This window comes from Mustelus asterias, chromosome 5 (assembly GCF_964213995.1).
Source record: "Mustelus asterias chromosome 5, sMusAst1.hap1.1, whole genome shotgun sequence".
Taxonomy (NCBI): Eukaryota; Metazoa; Chordata; class Chondrichthyes; order Carcharhiniformes; family Triakidae; genus Mustelus; species Mustelus asterias.
This window is the reverse complement of record NC_135805.1, coordinates 6,345,477-6,365,213: the sequence shown is the minus strand read 5'-3', so window position 1 is coordinate 6,365,213 and position 19,737 is coordinate 6,345,477. Positions and strand designations below refer to the sequence as shown.

The 19,737-nt window shown below is 44.6% G+C and overlaps 1 protein-coding gene across 1 annotated transcript in view; it reads left to right on the top strand.

The window, feature by feature from the left end:
* The first annotated feature begins 528 nt into the window (after positions 1-528).
* Positions 529-19,737, top strand: part of lrrc73 (leucine rich repeat containing 73) — a 172,934-nt gene continuing 153,725 nt past the window's right edge. Inside the window, exon 1 of the mRNA XM_078212147.1 lies at positions 529-1,039. Within this exon, the coding sequence (XP_078068273.1) occupies positions 768-1,039 (272 nt within the window). The 5' untranslated portion in view covers positions 529-767. The remainder of the gene's footprint in view (positions 1,040-19,737) is intronic.

Genomic DNA, 19,737 nt, shown 5'->3' with positions numbered 1-19,737 from the left:
ATCTTTCATTCCCTCACCCTACAGTATAAATATCTCCAACTTTCTATGCCTTTTAGCTTTGACAAAGGGTCATCTGAACTCGAAACATCAGCTCTTTTCTCTCCTTACAGATGCTGCCAGATTTTCCAGTATTTTCTTTTTTGGTTTCAGATTCCAGCATCCACAGTAATTTGCCTTTATTCAGCCACGATCACATTGATGTGATGGCTCAATGGGGCAAATGGCCTACTCTTCTATTTTCTATGTTTGGTTCGTTATTTTATATCTTGAAAAATTAAATATATATTTACAGTAATAAATAAAATAGTCACATAGTAAATTTAAAGACTTTTATTTAATAGTTTTATTAATAGTCTATCATAGGAAAACAGTCTTGAAATGCTTCAGCGATGAGAAGCTTCATAAATAAATGAGGAGCACTCCAGTTATCTTGTTAACGCTCTAATTCCTTTCTGCACTGGCTGAGCTGATCGACTTTTCTGCGCAGGATTACAGTCACTGTGACGATTGCTCTGCCATTTGCACTGTATCCAAACGCTGCTGAAAACCAGATCCAACAGAGCTCAAAACGGCAAAAGACAGCTTTGGAACTAAAACGTAGAGAATCCCTTATTCTGCGTTGTATTTGACCTCGATTGCAAACAAAATACAAACGTGTTTTTGTGGGGAAGGGGCGCAGGATGAATTTGCCAGCTGGAGACGCGGTGTCCATAGTAACGGGCAGCTGATTGCGGCGGGCCGGGACACGGGGTTCTGCGAGGAGGGCGATGCTGTCCGGCTCCATCCAGATCTCCGGAGAGACACTCTCCTCGGCCGAGGTGAAAGACATTTGTGACTCTCTGAGGGCGAACTCGGTGCGGCTGCTGTCTCTGAGGGGCTGTCACATCTCAGACCGCGATTTCCACCGCATCAGCCGGCATGTGGCGGACTGTCAGTCCCTGGCACAGCTCAACCTCAACCTCGGAGTAGTCAGTAACATCAACCGAGTTAAACAACTGGCAGAGGCACTGGCATCCAACAGGTCCATCCACTCCCTCTTGTAAGTATTGGGGTTACAGGCTCGAATTCTGGAAGGGGAGGAATGGAGCTGGAATGTGGGCAAAGCTTGTTTGTATTCATTGAGTGACGGTGTGTATCCTTTGCCCGATTCGCCCACTGGCGACCGTCTGCAGTTAGCTGATTGGCCCACAGAACCATAAAATCGTTTCAGCAGAGAAAGAGACTACTCGGCCCGTTGTGTCCATGCCGTGTATTTGCAAGAGCGTTCTGCAATTCCAAATCACCACCACCTCCCCCCACCCCGCCATTTCCCCAAAACACTGCGATTTTTTCTCTTCCGATAATTCTCTTTTGAAAGCCACACTTTAAATGTTTGTATCATCCTTTCAGCCAGTGCTTTCTAGATCCTAACCACTTACTGCATTATTAAGAAAAACTTTTCCTCAGAATGGCCATTGCTTGTTTTGCCATTATCACCTTGAACCTGTGTCCTCTGGTTCTGGACCTTTGCCAAAGAGGTTAGTTTTTTTTTGACCCTTCACAATTTGAACACCCCTTGCAACATTCTCTTATTTGGGAGATCAATGTTCTCCAATTAGCCTCAAAACTGAAATTCTGCCTTCCTGGAACCATTTCCATCAATCTTTTTGCATCTTTTCTAAAGCCTTCACACCTTTTTCTATTGTATCCTTTATTTTTATATAGGCCCAGATCTTCAGGTGAGTGGAGGTGCTGGGGTGATTGCCTGTACCAATTTGGATGGCTATATTAAAATATAGAAATATTTAAGCCTAATTACAATCAACCTGATTCACCAGTGTTTCGTTTTCACTCTATCAAGTCAGAACAAGACTTTTATTCCACAAGGTAAGTTAAAAGAAGTTTATTTAAGATAAGAATGCTTACTTTCTGTTTAGTTAGAATCTGAATTACTTAGGACTGAATTTATATGGAGGCATTGTACAAAAATGCCCTCCAAATCGAATGTACGGAATGCATTCCTGATATTGTGATTAATTCACTAATTCCTTTCTAAACCAGACAAAATTCTAACTAAGTAAATCAATGCAGAAGGAAAAGTGATCAGTCCAAAACAGACTTTTCCAACTTCTGTTGAGTAATCAAGCTGGAGCATCATAAATCCTCAGTACCTTTTCTTTGACAATAATTCTTGACCAGAATCTTGTCTGTTCAGTATACATGACTAACAATTGGTCTTTCACAAAAAGACATTTTTAATTTTTGAGTCCTAGAGGAAGCAAGGAAATAGGCCCTTTGGCCCAACTTATCCATGTTGCCCTTTTTTTTAAAACCCCTAAGCTAGTTCCAATTGCCCACATTTGGCCCATACCCCTCTATACCCATCCTGAGGAGCACTCCAGTTATCTTGTTAATGCTCTAATTCCTTTCTGTACTGGCTGAGCTGATCGACTTTTCTGCGTAGGATTACAGTCACTGTGACGATTGCTCTGCCATTTGCACTGTATCCAAACGCTGCTGAAAACCAGATCCAACAGAGCTCAAAACGGCAAAAGACAGCTTTGGAACTAAAATGTAGAGAATCCCTTAACCTGCGTTGTATTTGACATCGATTGCAAACAAAATACAAAAGTGTTTCAATGGTGTGAGTTTGTTTTTGGGGAAGTCCTGCCCGGTTCAATCTACCAAAATGCATCACCTCGCATTTATCTAAATGAAACTCCCATCAGCCATTCGCCAGCCCACTGGCCCAATTGATCAAGATCCCGTTGCAATCCGAACTAACCTTCTTCACTGTCCACTATGCCACCAATCTTGGTGTCATCTGCAAACTTACTAACCATGCGTCCTATATTCTCATCCAAATCATTAATATAAATGACAAATAACAGTGGACCCAGCACTGACCCCTGAGGCACACCACTGGTCACAGGCCTCCAATTTGAAAAACAGCCCTCTACAACCACCCTCTGGCTTCTGTCATCAAGCCAATTTTTGTATCCATTTCGCTACCTCACCCTGGATCCCGTGAGATTTAACCTTATGCAACAACCTACCATGTCAAAGATCTTGCTAAAGTCCATGTCGACTACATCAACTGCACTGCCCTCATCTGCCTTCTTGGTTACCTCTTCAAAAAACTCAATCAACTTTGTGAGACATGATTTTCCACTCGCAAAGCTATGCTGACTGTCCCTAATCAGTCCTTGCATCTCTAAATGCCTGTAGATCCTGTCTCTCAAAATACCTGCCAACAATTTACCCACCACAGATGTGAGGCTCACTGGCCTGTAGTTCCTAGGCTTTTCCCTGCAGCCCTTTTTAAACAAAGGCACAACATTTGCCACCCTCCAATCTTCGATGGTTACAACTATCTCTGCTAGGGAACCCACAATTTTCTCCCCAGCCTCCCACAATGTCCTGGGATAACTTCATCAGCTCCTGGGGATTTATCTACTTTGATGCACTTTACGACTTCCAGCACCTTCTTCTCTGTTATATGTACACTCCTCAAGACATAGAACATAGAACATAGAACATTACAGCGCAGAACAGGCCCTTCGGCCCACGATGTTGCACCGACCAGTTAAAAAAAAAACTGTGACCCTCCAACCTAAACCAATTTCTTTTCGTCCATGAACCTATCTACGGATCTCTTAAACGCCCCCAAACTAGGCGCATTTACTACTGATGCTGGCAGGGCATTCCAATCCCTCACCACCCTCTGGGTAAAGAACCTACCCCTGACATCGGTTCTATAACTACCCCCCCTCAATTTAAAGCCATGCCCCCTCGTGCTGGATTTCTCCATCAGAGGAAAAAGGCTATCACTATCCACCCTATCTAAACCTCTAATCATCTTATATGTTTCAATAAGATCCCCTCTTAGCCGCCGCCTTTCCAGCGAAAACAATCCCAAATCCCTCAGCCTCTCCTCATAGGATCTCCCCTCCATACCAGGCAACATCCTGGTAAACCTCCTCTGCACCCTCTCCAAAGCCTCCACATCCTTCCTGTAATGTGGGGACCAGAACTGCACACAGTACTCCAAGTGCGGCCGCACCAGAGTTGTGTACAGTTGCAACATAACGCTACGACTCCTAAATTCAATCCCCCTACCAATAAACGCCAAGACACCATATGCCTTCTTAACAACCTTATCTACTTGATTCCCAACTTTCAGGGATCTATGCACACATACACCTAGATCCCTCTGCTCCTCCACACTATTCAAAGTCCTCCCGTTAGCCCTATACTCAACACAACTGTTATTCCTACCAAAGTGAATTACCTCACACTTCTCCGCATTAAACTCCATCCGCCACCTCTCGGCCCAACTTTGCAACCTGTCTAAGTCTTCCTGCAAACTACGACACCCTTCCTCACTGTCTACCACACCACCGACTTTGGTGTCATCAGCAAATTTGCTAATCCACCCAACTATACCCTCATCCAGATCATTAATAAATATTACAAACAACATACTATTTATTTCCTCAAGTTTCCTGACATCCATGCTTTTCTCAACAGTGAATACTGATGAGACATATTCATTTAGGATCTCACCCATCTCCTGTGGATCCCCACATAAATGACCTTGTTGATCCTTAAGAGGCACTACTCTCTCCCTAGTTATTCTTTTGGCCTTTGTGTATTTGTAGAAGCTCTTTGGATTCTCCTTTGCCTTATCTGCCAAAAAATCTTATGTCCCCTTTTTGCCCTCCTGATTTCTCTCTTAACTCTACTCCTACACCCCTGATACTCTTCAAGGAATTCACTTGATCCCAGCAGCCTATGCATGTCATGTGCCTCCTTCTTCTTCTTGACCAGGGCCAACATATCCTGAGTCATCCAGGGTTCCCTGCTTCTATCAGCCTTGCCCTTCACTCTAAGAGGAATGTGCTTACCCTGGACCCTGGTTAACACACTTTTGAAAGCGTGCCACTTACCAGCCATCCCTTTGCCTTCCCACAGACTCCCCCAATTAACTTTTGAAAGTTCCTGCCTGATACCATCAAAATTGGCCTTGCCTCAATTTAGAATTTTAACTTTTGGGCCAGACCTATCATTCTCCATAGCTGTCTTAAAACTAATAGAATTATGGTCACTGGTCCCAAAGTGATCCCTCACTAACACTTCTGTCACCTGCCCTTCCTTATTTCCCAAGAGGAGGTCAAGTTTTGCCCCCTCTCCAGTCGGGCCATCCACATACTGAATGAGAAATTCCTCCTGAATACACTCAACAAATTTCTCTCCATCCGACCCTCTAATACTATGGCTGTCCCAGTCAATGTTGGGAAAGTTAAAGTCTCCTACTATTACCACCTGTTTTTCTTGGAGCTATCTGTAATCTCCTCACATATTTGCTCCTCAATTTCCTGCTGACTATTTGGGGGCCTATAGTACAACCCAATCAAAGTAATTTTCCCCTTCTTATTTCTCAGTTCTACCCACATAGACTCAGTGGCCGAACCCTCGGATATATCCCCTCTCAGTACTGCTGTGATGTTTTCCCGAATCAAAAGTGCAACTCCCCCTCCTCTCTTACCTCCTGTTCTATCTTTCCTATAGCATCAGTACCCTGGAACATTGAGCTGCCAGTCCTGTCCTTCCCTTAGCCATGTTTCAGTTATTGCTACATTATCCCATTCCCACATACCCATCCATGCCCTGAGTTCATCTGCCTTGCCCGTCATGCCTCTGGCATTAAAATAAATGCAGTTTAATCTGGACTTCCCTTGTTCTCTGTCTTGCTTTTGCCTGACCTGTCTGGTACTAGGATTACTGACACTGCCTTTACTATTTAATGTGCTCTCTTTAACTTCTGTGCTGTCCTCAACCTCCTGTTCTGTCTCCCTACTGCTTTGGGTCCCACTCCCCTGCCAAACTAGTTTAAACCCTCCCGAGTGGCTCTCCTCTCGCAAATCTCCCTGCCAGGATATTAGTTCCTCTCCAGTTCAGGTGTAACCCGTCCCTCTTGAACAGGTCACCCATTCCCCAGAAGAGATCCCAATGATCCAAAAATCTAAATCCCTGCCCACTGCACCAGCCACACATTCATCTGCCTAATCTTCCTATTCCTACTCTCAATAGCAAAGTGAATCGTGTGGAGGACGGAGAAGATCTGCAGAGAGATTTGGACAGGCTGAGTGAGTGGGCGAGGATATGGCAAATGGAGTATAACGTTGAGAAATGCGAGGTTATACACTTTGGAGGAAATAATAACAAATGGGATTACTATCTCAATGGAAAAAAATTAAAACATGCTACCGTGCAAAGGGACCTGGGGGTCCTTGTGCATGAGACGCAAAAGTCCAGTCTGCAGGTACAACAGGTGATCAAGAAGGCAAATGGGATGTTGGCCTATATCGCGAGGGGGATAGAATATAAAAGCAGGGATGTCTTGATGCACCTGTACAGGGCATTGGTGAGGCCGCAGCTGGAATACTGTGTGCAGTATTGGTCCCCTTATATGAGGAAGGATATATTGGCATTGGAGGGAGTGCAGAGAAGGTTCACCAGGTTGATACCGGAGATGAGGGGTTTGGATTATGAGGAGAGGCTGAGGAGATTGGGTTTGTACTCGTTGGAGTTTAGAAGGATGAGGGGGGATCTTATGGAGACTTATAAGATAATGCGGGGGCTGGATAGGGTGGAGGCGGAGAGATTCTTTCCACTTAGTAAGGAAGTTAAAACTAGAGGACACAGCCTCAAAATAAAGGGGGGTCGGTTTAAGACAGAGTTGAGGAGGAACTTCTTCTCCCAGAGGGTGGTGAATCTCTGGAATTCTCTGCCCACTGAGGTGGTGGAGGCTACCTCGCTGAATATGTTTAAAGCGCGGATGGATGGATTCCTGATCGGTAAGGGAATTAAGGGTTATGGGGATCAGGCGGGTAAGTGGTACTGATCCACGTCAGATCAGCCATGATCTTATTGAATGGCGGGGCAGGCTCGAGGGGCTAGATGGCCTACTCCTGCTCCTATTTCTTATGTTCTTATAATAGCACGTGGCACCGGTAGTAGTCCAGAAATTACTACCTTCGAGGTCCTGCACTTTAGCCTTTTGCCTAACTCTCTATATTCACCCTTCAGGACCTCATCCCTTTTCTTACCTATGTTGTTGGTATCAATATGTACAATGACTTGTGATTGGTCACCCTCTCCCTTAAGAATGTCCTGCAACCGCTCAGAGACGTCCTTGACCCTGGCACCAGGGGGGCAACACACCATCCTGGAGTCTCAATCGCGGCCACAGAAATGCCTGTCTGTGCCTCTAACTAGCAAATCCCCTATTACTCCTGCTCGCTTGCTCTTTGCCTGACGCTGCTCTACAGCAGAACCAGCTGTGGTGCCACAGGCCTGGCTGCTGCTGGTATCTCCCCCGGCAGGCTATCCCCCCCAACAATGTCCAAAACGGAAACCAGTTTAAATTGCTTTTGGTGGACATCATACGATGTCTTGTCAAGCAACTATTAGATCATTGATTAGCTCTAACTGTTGTTAGGTCAATTTAATTACTCCTTAATTACATCTAACAATGATAACACCTCAATCCAAAAGGACAGTTTATGGAAAACAATCGTGTTACAATCCCAGTTTGTGTTACTACTGGATGGGAAGATTCCTGAATGGAACCCTGGCTCAAAAAATTGTAACTTTTACTTTTTTTTAGAAAACATGAAGGAACAGAGTCACTGGACCACTATTAGTTTTTTAACAACAAGAGGAAAACAGTTATTGAACAGGAAAAGTGTTAATTACAAGGGGGCAGAAGTTGAAGGTGAGAGAGAGAAAGTTGAAGGGAGATGTGCAGGGGACATATTTCATGCAGAGAATGGTGGATGCCTGGGACCCGCTGCCAGCGAACGTGGTGGCAGTGGGCACATTAGCAACATTTAAGAGGCATCTGGATAGGTAAATGAATAGGGAGGGGATAGAGGAATATGGTCCGGTAAGAGCAGAAGTTCTATTTTAGTTTAGTTAGGGTATCATGATCGGCACAGGCTTGGTGGGCTGAAGGGCCTGTTCCTATGCTGTACTTTTCCTTGTTCTTTGATTTTTGAAATTACCAGAGAATTTTGTAGGTTTTTAACTTCTCTTCCATGTTGAACTTCAATCAGGCAACACCTTGTAAAAAATCTGTGTTGAGTTGGGTCAAAATCTTCAGTGTAGCACTTTATCATCATTTGTCTTGTTAGTACTGATTAAAACATCCAGTTTGAAGTTTAAATTTATTTGTTAGTGTCACCAGTAGGCTTCCATTAACACTGCAATAAAGTTACTGTGAAAATCCACGAGTCGCGACACCGAGTCTGCACTGTTCGGGTACACTGAGGGAGAATTTAGTATGGCCAATGCACCTAACCAGCATGACTTTTGGACTGTGGGAGGAAACTGGAGCACCCGGAGGAACCCACACAGACACGGGGAGAACGTGCAGACTCCGCACAGACAGTGACCCAAGCCGGGAATTGAACCCACTTCAATTGGTAACCACTGTGCCACCATGCCGCCCCCTGATATATAACACTAAGATAAGGACTGGCACTGAGGTGGTTTTTCAGAAGGATTATGAACCAAAGTCCAGTTTTAAACAAAACTGGCAACAAAGAAGGTTTTCCCGGAAGGATCTTCAATGAAAACCCAGTTTTCAAAATTAAAACTATCAATGGGGAAGGTAAAACTGACAAACGAATAGGTTTCCAACCAGATTCTGGCGGGTTTTTTTAACTGGAGCCTCAACGTCTAGAAGAAAAATAAATCCAGTGTCTTGTCTCGTAAAATAAGTCAAGGAAAGCCATCAATCCAGTGAGAAAACATTGTTGAAAAAAATACAAAACAGTGAGTCGGCTGAAAGAAAACATTTACTAACCATTTTGAAGTTGGGTAGACTTGCGGTGAGAGCGCACGTGTTGGGCTGCAGCAATACAGATCTTCATAAAGAGAACAAACAAATAAAAAAAAGAAAATTACAGCACAGAAACAGGCCCTTTGGCCCTCTAAGCCTGCACCGACCATGCTGCCTGACTGAACTAAAACCCCCTACCTTCCGGCGACCATATCCGTCCATTCCCATCCTATTCATGTACTTGTCAAGACGCCTCTTAAAAGTCACTATCGTATCTGCTTCCACTACCACCCCGGCAGCGAGTTCCAGGCATCCACCACCCTCTGTATAAAAAACTTGCGTTGTACATCTCCCTTAAACCTTGCCCCTCGCACCTTAAACCTATGCTCCCTAGTAATTGACTCTTCCATCCTGGGAAAAAGCTCATGACTATCCACTCTGTCCACGCCCCTCATAATCTTATGAACTTCTATCAGGTCACCTCTCAAACTCCATCATTCCAGTGAAAACAGCACCAAATTTCTCCCACCTCTCCTCATAGTTACTACCCTCCATACCAGGCAACATACTGTAAATCTTTTCTGTACCCTCTTCAAAACCTTCACATCCTTCTGGTCGTGTGGCAACCAGAATTGAACACTGTATTCCAAGTGTGGCCTAACTAAGATTCTAGGAAGCTGCAACATGACTTGCCAATTTTTAAACTCAATGCCCCGGCCGATGAAGGCAAACATGCCGTATGCCTTCTTGACTGGCTTCTCCACCTGCATTGCCGCTTTCAGTGACCTGTGTACCTGTACACCCAGATCCCTCTGTCTTTCAATACTCTGAAGGGTTCTGCCATTAACTGTGTATTTCCTGTCTGTATTCGAACTTCCAAAATGCATTACCTCACATTTGTCCGGATTAAATTCCACCTGCCATCTCTCTGCTCAAGTCTCCAACCAGTCAATATCCTGCTGTATCCTCTGATGGTCCTCATCGCTTTCCGCAAATCCACCAACCTTTGTGCCGTCCGCAAACTTACTAATCAAATCAGTTACATTTTCCTCCAAGTCATTTATATATATATATATATATATATTGCAAACAACAAATGTCCCAGCACTGATCCCTGAGGAACGCCACTTGTCACAGCTCTCCATTCAGAAACACACCCTTCTACTGTTACCCTCTGTCTTCTATCACCGATGTGGAGATGCCGGCGTTGGACTGGGGTAAGCACAGTAAGAAGTCTCACAACACCAGGTTAAAGTCCAACAGGTTTATTTGGTAGCAAATACCATACGCTTTCGGAGCGTGCTGCTCCTTCGTCAGAACCACTCCATCTGACAAAGGAGCAGCACGCTCCGAAAGCTTATGGTATTTGCTACCAAATAAACCTGTTGGACTTTAACCTGGTGTTGTGAGACTTCTTACTGTTCTATCACCGAGCCAGTTCTATATCCACCTTGCCAGCTCACCTCTGATCCCATGCGACTTCACCTTCTGCACCAGTCTGCCATGAGGGACCTTGTCAAAGGCCTTACTGAAGTCCATGTGGACAACATCCACTGCCCTGCCATCATCAATCATCTTCGTCACTTTCTCGAAAAACTCGATCAAGTTAGTGAGACACGACCTCCCCTTAGCCTCTCGCTAATATGTCCACTTATTTCCAAATGGGAGTAAATTCTGCCTCGAAGAATCCTTTCCAATAATTTCCCTACCACTGATGTTAGGCTCACCGGCCTGTAATTACCTGGATTATTCTTGCTACCCTCCTTAAACAAAGGAACAACATTGGCTATTCTTCAATCCTCTGGGACCTCCCCTATAGCCACTGAGAATACAAAGATTTCTCTCAAGGCCCCAGCAATTTCCTCCCTTGCCTCTCTCAGTATTCTGGGGTATATCCCATCAGGCTCTGGGGATTTGACTACCTTAATATTTCTCAAGAATCCCAATACCTCCTTTTTGATCTCAACATGACTCAAACTACTCACCCTTTCCCAGACTCATCATGCACCAAGTCCTTCTCTTTGGTGAATACTGACGCAAAGTACTCATTTAATACCTCAGCCATTTTCTCTGGCTCCACACATAGATTCCCTCCCCTGTCCTTGAGTGGGCCAACCTTCTCCCTGGTTTCCCTCTTGTTCTTTATATATGTATGCAAATCTGTGGGATTTTCCTTAATCCTGCTGGCCAATGACTATTTGTGACCCCTTTAGCCCTCCTTACTCCTTGCTTAAGTTTCTTTTGACTTTCCTTGTATTCCACACTTGCTTTGTGTGTTCCCAGCCTCCTCGCTTTGACAAATGCTTCCTTTTTCTCTTTGACGAGGCTCACAATATCTCTCGTTTCCAAGGTTCCCAAAACTTGCCATACTTATCCTTCATCCTTGCAGGAATGTACTGGTCCTGAATTCCTATAAACTTACACTTGAAAGCCTCCCACATGCCAGATGTTGATTTGCCCTTAAACAACTGCCCCCAATCTACATTCTTCAGTTCCTGCCTAATCTTGTTGTAATTGGCCTTCCCCCAATTTAGCACTTTCACTTGAGGACTACACTTATCTTTATCCATCAGTACCTTAAAGCTTACTGAATTGTGGTCACTGTTCTTGAACTGCTCCCCTACCGAAACGTCGACCACCTGGCTCAGCTCATTCCCCAATACCGGGTCCAGTACGGCCCTTTCCTAGTTGGACTATCTGCATACTGTTTCAAGAAGCCCTCCTGGATGCTCCTTACAAAATCTGCCCCATCCACGCCCCAAGGACTAAGTGAGTCCCAGTCAATATAGGGGAAGTTAAAATCTCCCACCATAACAACCCTGTTACTTTTACACCGTGCCAAAATCTGCCTACATATCTGTTCCTCTGTCTCCCAGAGACAGTCTCTGTGCTCTTAAAAGGAGTACTACAAAGAAAAGAATTGCGAGTAAAACTTTCTTTGCTTAGTGAAAAGGAGATTGATTGGCTACTAAGAAGTAGTTTGGGATTGTCACTGTAACTTCATTGCAGTGTTAATGTAAGCCCACTTACGACACTAATAAATAAACGTTAAACTTTGAAAATAAAATCAAACTACAGATCCAACATAAAAAAACAAATAATACAAATTAATAAGAAGAGAAAAATATAAGAGAAACGTTAAAGGAAGTACGGTACTTTGAATAAACTGGTAACTGCAATGGTGGCCAAACGTGGCACCATTGAGGCAGTTTGCAGAAAATATGGAAACATTGAATGCTTACGAAGAGAGATTTCAATGTTATCTGGCTGTGAACAAGATACCAGCTAAACTTAAAGTAGTCACTTTCCTAATGCTTATAAAGCCGAATCATGGAACAACTACACAAAGGTCATCCAGGGATAGTGCGGATGAAAGAACTCGCACAAAGCTATTTTTGGTGGCCGGCACTTGATTCACAATTAGAAGAAAAGACAGACAATATTAGTCATGCACCAGAATACGGAATGCTCCACCTCTACAGCCATCTCACCTGTAGGATTTACCAAAACAACCTTGGCAGAGAATATATATCGACTTTGTGGAACCCATTGAAGACTACATGTTTCTTTGTCCGAGTGGGTACGCGTTCAAAGTGGCCTGAAGTCAGGATGATGATATCCACCACAGCAGAAAGAACCACAGGAAAGTTGGATGAATTGTTTGCAAGATTTGGATGGCCCAAACAACTAGTCAGTGGCAATGGAATCCAATCCACATCCCAGAATTTTGTGAATTACTTTAAGAAGAATGATATACAGCACATAACGATTGCCCCATATCATTCATCCACTGACGGATTGGCGGAGAGACTAGTACAGACATTGAAACATGCTATCAAAGCATCAAATGTTGAAGATTCACTATCCAGGAAAATAAACAACTTTCTCATGTTCTATCAGGACACAGCTCACACTGTCACACAAAATTCACCAGCAATGTTGTTCCTGAGAAGGAAACTGGGAACTAAATTCGATCTACTCAGACCACCTGACACTTCTACAATAGTAGAGTAGTGCAACAACAACAAGCACAGGTTACTTGCCGTGAACAAACATCAAGATTGAGAAGTTTTAAACAAGGAGAAAGAGTTTTAGCGAGGAACTACTCTACAAGTCTAGCTAAGACAGGCACGATTTATTATACAGTGCAACTTGATGACAAGAGAATATGGAGAAGACACATGGATCAAATTCTCGTTTTGAAAAGTGAATTCACAAAGACAGTATTAGAAAGGCTTACGTCAGACACACAAGGTTGTGAAATCCCTGAACCAAGGATTAGTACAGAACCAAGTTCTGATTCTACTCCAATAGAACAACCAACATTTCTGGAAGCTGACGACAAAGTAACTTCACAAGATGAAGTACCGCGTACTCGTAGGAACAAGCTACCCAGGATATCAAAGCTCAGATTCCAGAACATTGTATTTTACCAAAACAAAATTGATGTCCACCAAAAAAACTCTTATTAATTGTATATATGTAGATAATATTAAGTAATATAACTGATGTTCATAGTGGGTAATCATTAATGTTTGAAAGTTAGTTGCACTGCTGAAGTAAAGGGGGAAAGATGTTATGTTAAGTAAAGCAATGCATCTCTGTATGATTAGTCACCTCAGCTCCACGACATCTCTGCAGGAGTCCATCAGGGTAGTGTCCTTGGCCCAACAATCTTCAGCTGCTTCATCACTGACCTTCCCTCCACCATAAGGCCAGAAGTGGGGATGTTCGCCGATGATTGCACAATGTTCAGCACCATTCGCGACTCCTCAGATACTGAAGCAGTCCATGTTCAAATGCAACAAGATCTGGACAATATCCAGGCTTGGGCTGACAAGTGGCAAATAACACTCGCGCCACACAAATGCCAGGCAATGACCATCACCAATAAGAGACACTCAAAGCACCGCCCTTAACATTCAATGGTGTAACCATCACTGAATCCCCCACTGTCAACATCCTTGGGGTTACCATTGATCAGAAACTCAAATGGACTCACCACATAAACACAGTGGCTACAAGAACAAGTCGGAGGCTAGGAATACTGCGGCACGTAACTCACCTCCTGACTCCCGAGAGCCTATCCACTATACGGCACGGTAGCACAGTGGTTAGCACTGCTGCTTCACAGCTCCAGGGACCCCAGTTCGATTCCCGGCTTGGGTCGCTATCTGTGTGGAGTTTGCATTCTCCTCGGGTTTCCTCCGGGTGCTCCGGTTTCCTCCCACAGTCCAAAGATGTGCGGGTTAGGTTGATTGGCCATGCTAAAATTGCCCTGAGATGCGTAGGTAGAGGGATTAGCGGGTAAATATGTAGGGATATGAGGGTAGGGCCTGGGTGGGATTGTGGTCGGTGCAGATTCGATGGGCCAAATGGCCTCTTTCTGCACTGTAGTGTTTCTATGATTCTATGATCCACAAGGCATAAGTCAGGAGTGTGATGGAAGCCTGGATGGATGCAACTCAAACAAAACCCAAGAAGCTTGACACCATCCAGGACAAAGCAGCCCGCTTGATTGGCAACACATCTACAAACATTCAATCTCTCCACCACCAACGCTCATTAGCAGCAGTGTGTACTATCTGCAAAATGCACTGCAGCAATTCACCAAATATCCTTAGACAGCACCTTCCTAACCCCTGACCACTTCCACCTAGAAGGACAAGGGGAGCAGATAAATGGGAACACCACCACCACCAGAGTTGTAGTGAACATGCCGAATTTCCTCAGATGATGACCTAATCAAGATCTTTCATGTAATACATTGTAACGCGAAAAAGTATAAGAATGTATGAGAGCCTGCGATTGGCAGAGTAGTTCGAAAGCAAGCCGGAATTACGGTTCCAAGTTCTGCTCTCCCTCATGCATGTTGAATAAAGCTGTTTTTGTTGAAGCTCTATACGGTCTTGGAGACTCAGTTCATTCAATCCCTCCATTAGTGTCAAACCAATCCCACCACCTGCAAGTTCCCCTCCAAGCCACTCACCATCCTGACTTGGAAATGTATTGCTGTTCCGAGCTTTCCAGCAGTTCCCACTCACCTGACGAAGGGGTAGCAAGCGCTCCGAAAGCTAGTGGCTTTTGCTACCAAATAAACCTGTTGGACTTTAACCTGGCGTTGTGAGACTTCTTACTGTACTTTAGATATTACAGCCAGGCTGACAGTTTAACACTTTCCGTTTATTCCTGTCCTGCTGTCGCCCAAGCTCTCTGGGAGCCCTACTACAGGCACCTTATCATCTTTTGTCTTGTCAGAACTACCAGTCAAAACATCTAATATATAACACTGTCAAACAAGGCTTCTGCTCCACTTTTAATTAGGAACCCAGCGCCAAGTGTAACACCGATCCCTTCAGGATTTTATTGTCTTAAATCCTTTTAAACAAACACCAAGACCCAGCCACCAATTTCCATAGTTATTTCAACTCATGTTCCACAGCCTGAAAATCATGTCTGATATATTTCTTGCATGATGTGGAGATGCCGGCGTTGGACTGGGGTAAACACAGTAAGAAGTTTAACAACACCAGGTTAAAGTCCAACAGGTTTATTTGGTAGCAAAAGCCACACAAGCTTTCGGAGCTCTCAGCCCCTTTTTCAGGTGAGTGGGAATTCTGTTCACAAACAGAGCTTATAAAGACACAGACTCAATTTACATGAATAATGGTTGGAATGCGAATACTTACAACTAATCAAGTTGTCTTTAAGAACTGGCTGTCTTGTCTGGAGACAATACACATCTTTTTAGCCTGTCTTGATGCTCTCTCCACTCACATTGTTTTGTTTCTGAAAGAATTGATTAGTTGTAAGTATTCGCATTCCAACCATTATTCATGTAAATTGAGTCTGTGTCTTTATATGCTCTGTTTGTGAACAGAATTCCCACTCACCTGAAGAAGGGGCTCAGAGCTCCGAAAGCTTGTGTGGCTTTTGCTACCAAATAAACCTGTTGGACTTTAACCTGGTGTTGTTAAACTTCTTACTATATTTCTTGCATCTCAGCCTTCTTCACAACTCTGTCTTTCTTTATTATTCTCAATTCTAGTACCTTTAACCGCAGACTTCTTGGAAACTCCTCTTCATTTCTCTAGTCCCCTTAACAATCTGTTCTTTAAGTTTCCAGCTTCTGTTTTTTTAACTATTACTCCATCGAATGGCTTTTCTTCTAGCAAGACTGAAAGAGATGTTTCCTCTTTATTTGTCTAAAACCAACTTCTTACTGCAGGGCTGCTTTCTCTCTCACTACCTATCTCCAACTGCTCATATCCAGCTAAAACTAAACTCAAAAAGCCTTCCTATCCTAAAGGTGTCCCTGGTTGCGAAACAATGACTTCTACTTCTCCACAGCTTGTTTACGTTTCACGCCATAACCCTCTCTAGGCACAATGAAAGCAGTTTTATCTGAAACAAAAAAAACCCCAAATTCATGCAGTTTTATCAAGCATGAATCTATAGGTTTACCCTTCCTTACACAGCAACACTCACTTACAATTATACATTATTTCTAATATTTAACAATATGGATCCCTCAAACTGCCTTTGTTTTCCTGAAAATAGTTATTTCCTTACTAATCTTGATCAAATTATGAACAATGAGCTCTGTTCCTAAGCCAGACTTTGGCAGATGAAGATGTTCCGTGGCATATCACAAATTGGAACGATTCCTTTGACTGAACAGTTTCTGCTAACACTGCATCTTCCAGAAACATTGTTATACAATATTAATTTAAATACAGTATTGATTATCAAAAATAATTACTGAACTCTTCAAATATGATCAATTGAGGCTGATGACTTAATCATTTGTTCCTGACTAGTGTCTAAATGAAAATCAATATAGAAGTTAACAAAATATGCAGAACGTGAATTGGCTTCAGGAAGCTACATAGAACATAGAAAAACTACAGCACAAACAGGCCCTTCGGCCCACAAGTTGTGCCGAACACATCCCTACCTTCTAGACCGACCTATAACCCTCCATCCTATTAAGCTCCATGTACTCATCCAGGAGTCTCTCAAAAGACCCTATTGAGTTCGCCTCCACCACCACTGACGGAAGCCGATTCCACTCGCCCACCACCCTCTGTGTGAAAAACTTACCCCTAACATCTCCCCTGTACCTACCCCCCAGCACCCTAAACCTGTGTCCTCTCGTAGCAGACATTTCCACTCTGGGAAAAAGCCTTTGAGAGTCCACCCGATCTATGCCTCTCAACATCTTATACATCTCTATTAGGTCTCCTCTCATCCTTCGTCTCTCCAAGGAGAAAAGACCGAGCTCCCTCAGCCTATCCTCATAAGGCATGCCACTCAATCCAGGCAACATCCTTGTAAATCTCCTCTGCACCCTTTCAATCTTTTCCACATCCTTCCTATAGTGAGGCGACCAGAACTGAGCACAGTACTCCAAGTGGGGTCTGACGAGGGTCTTATATAGCTGCATCATTATCCCCGGACTCCTAAACTCAATCCCTCAATTGATAAAGGCCAGCACACCATACGCCTTCTTAACCACCTCCTCCACCTGCGGGGCCGATTCTAGAGTCCTATGGACCCGGACCCCAAGGTCCTTCTGATCCTCATCAGTGCTAAGAGTCTTTCCCTTTATATTATACTCCTTCATCCCATTTGACCTACCAAAATGGACCACGACGCATTTATCTGGGTTGAAGTCCATCTGCCACTTGTCCGCCCAGTCTTGCATCCTATCTATGTCCCTCTGTAACTTCTGACATCCCTGTAGGCTATCCACAACCCCACCAACCTTCATGTCGTTGGCAAACTTACCAACCCATCCCTCCGCTTCCTCATCCAGGTCATTTATGAAAATGACAAACAGCAAGGGTCCCAGAACAGATCCCTGGGGCACACCACTGGTGACTGACCTCCATTTAGAAAAAGACCCATCTATACCCACTCTCTGCCTCCTTTGGGCAAGCCAGTTCTGGATCCACCGGGCAACAGCCCCTTGGATCCCATGCCCTCCCAGAAGCCTTGCATGGGGGACCTTATCGAACGCCTTGCTAAAATCCACATAAACCACATCTACCGCCTTCCCTTTGTCAATGTGTTTAGTCACATTTTCGAAGAACTCCACCAGGCTCGTAAGGCACGAACTGCCCTTGACAAAGCCATGCTGAGTATTCTTGAGCATACTAAACCTCTCTAAATGCTCATATATCCTGTCCCTCAGGATCTTCTCCATCAGTTTACCAACTACTGAGGTTAGACTCACCGGTCGGTAATTTCCTGGGCTATCCCTATTCCCCTTCTTGAAAATAGGAACCACATCCGCAATGCTCCGGCACCTCTCCCGCCTCCATCGACGATGCAGAGATCATCGCCAGAGGCTCTGCAATCTCTTCCCTCGCCTCCCACAGTAACCTGGGGTACATCCCATCCGGACCCGGCGACTTATCTATCTTGATGCCATTCAAAGATTCCAGCACAACCTCTTTCTTAAAGTCCATATACTCAATCCTTTCAGTCCACCCCACGCCCGCAGTACATCCACCCAGGTCCTTCTCCTCTGTGAAAACCGAGGCAAAATACTCATTGAGCACCTCTGCCATTTCTGCTGCTTCCGTACAGACTTTCCCGCCTTCACCTTTTATAGGCCCTATTCCTTCACATCTCATCCTTTTACTCTTCACATATTTATAGAACGCCTTAGGGTTCTCCTTAATCCTACCTGCCAGGGCCTTCTCGTGACCCCTTCTGGCTCTCCTAATTTCCTTCTTTTGTCCCTTCCTACAAGCCGTATACTCTTCTAAATCCCTATCTTCGACAAGCAGCACGGCACGGTAGCACAGTGGTTAGCACTGCTGCTTTACAGCTCCAGGGACCTGGGTTTGATTCTCGGCTTGGGTCACTGCCTGTGTGGAGTTTGCACATTCTCCTCGTGTCTGCGTGGGTTTCCTCCGGGTGCTCCAGTTTCCTCCCACAGTCCAAAGATGTGCGGGTTAGGTTGATTGGCCATGCTAAAATTGCCCTTAGTGTCCTGAGATGTGTAGGTTAGAGGGATTAGTGGGCAAATATGTAGGGATATGGGGGTAGGGCCTGGGTGGGATTGTGGTCGGTGCAGACTCGATGGGCCGAATGGCCTCTTTCTGTGCTGTAGGGTTTCTATGATTCTATGAAGCTCTCTGAGCCTTTTGTACGCTTTCCTTTTCTTCTCGACTAGGTCCCGCACAGCTTTCGTGCACCACGGTTCCTTTAACCTACCAACTCCTCCCTGTCTGCTTGGAACGTTGTCCTGTAGAACTCTGGACAGACATTCCTTGAAAAACTGCCACCTCTCTTCAGTACATTTCCCCGAGAATACCTCCTTCCAATTTACTCCTCTAACTTGCTGCCTAATGTCTTCATATTTCCCCTTACTCCATATAAACACTTTCCTAGCTTGCCTGATCTTCTCTTTTTCCAATGCAAGCCTAAAGGAGATAGAGTTATGATCGCTATCCCCAAGATGCTCTCCCACTGAGAGATCTGACACCTCTCCAGGTTCATTGGTCAGTATCAGATCAAGTACAGCCTCTCCTCTTGTAGGCTTGTCCACATGCTGTGTCAGGAAACCCTCCTGAACACACCTAACGAACTCTTCCCCATCCAATCCCCTTACCCTCGGGATATTCCAATCTATGTTTGGGAAATTAAAGTCTTCCATCACAACAACTCTGCTATGACTGCATCTCTCCAGGATCTGTTTCCCTATCTGCTCCTCCACCTCCCTGTTACTATTGGGCGGCCTATAGAAAACTCCCAGCAAAGTGACCGGCCCCTTCCCACTCTGAACTTCCACCCACAGAGACTCGGTGGACAATCCCTCCACAGCATACACCTTCTCTACAGCTGTGACACTATCCCTGATCAGCAGTGCCACTCCACCCCCTCTCTTGCCTCCCTCC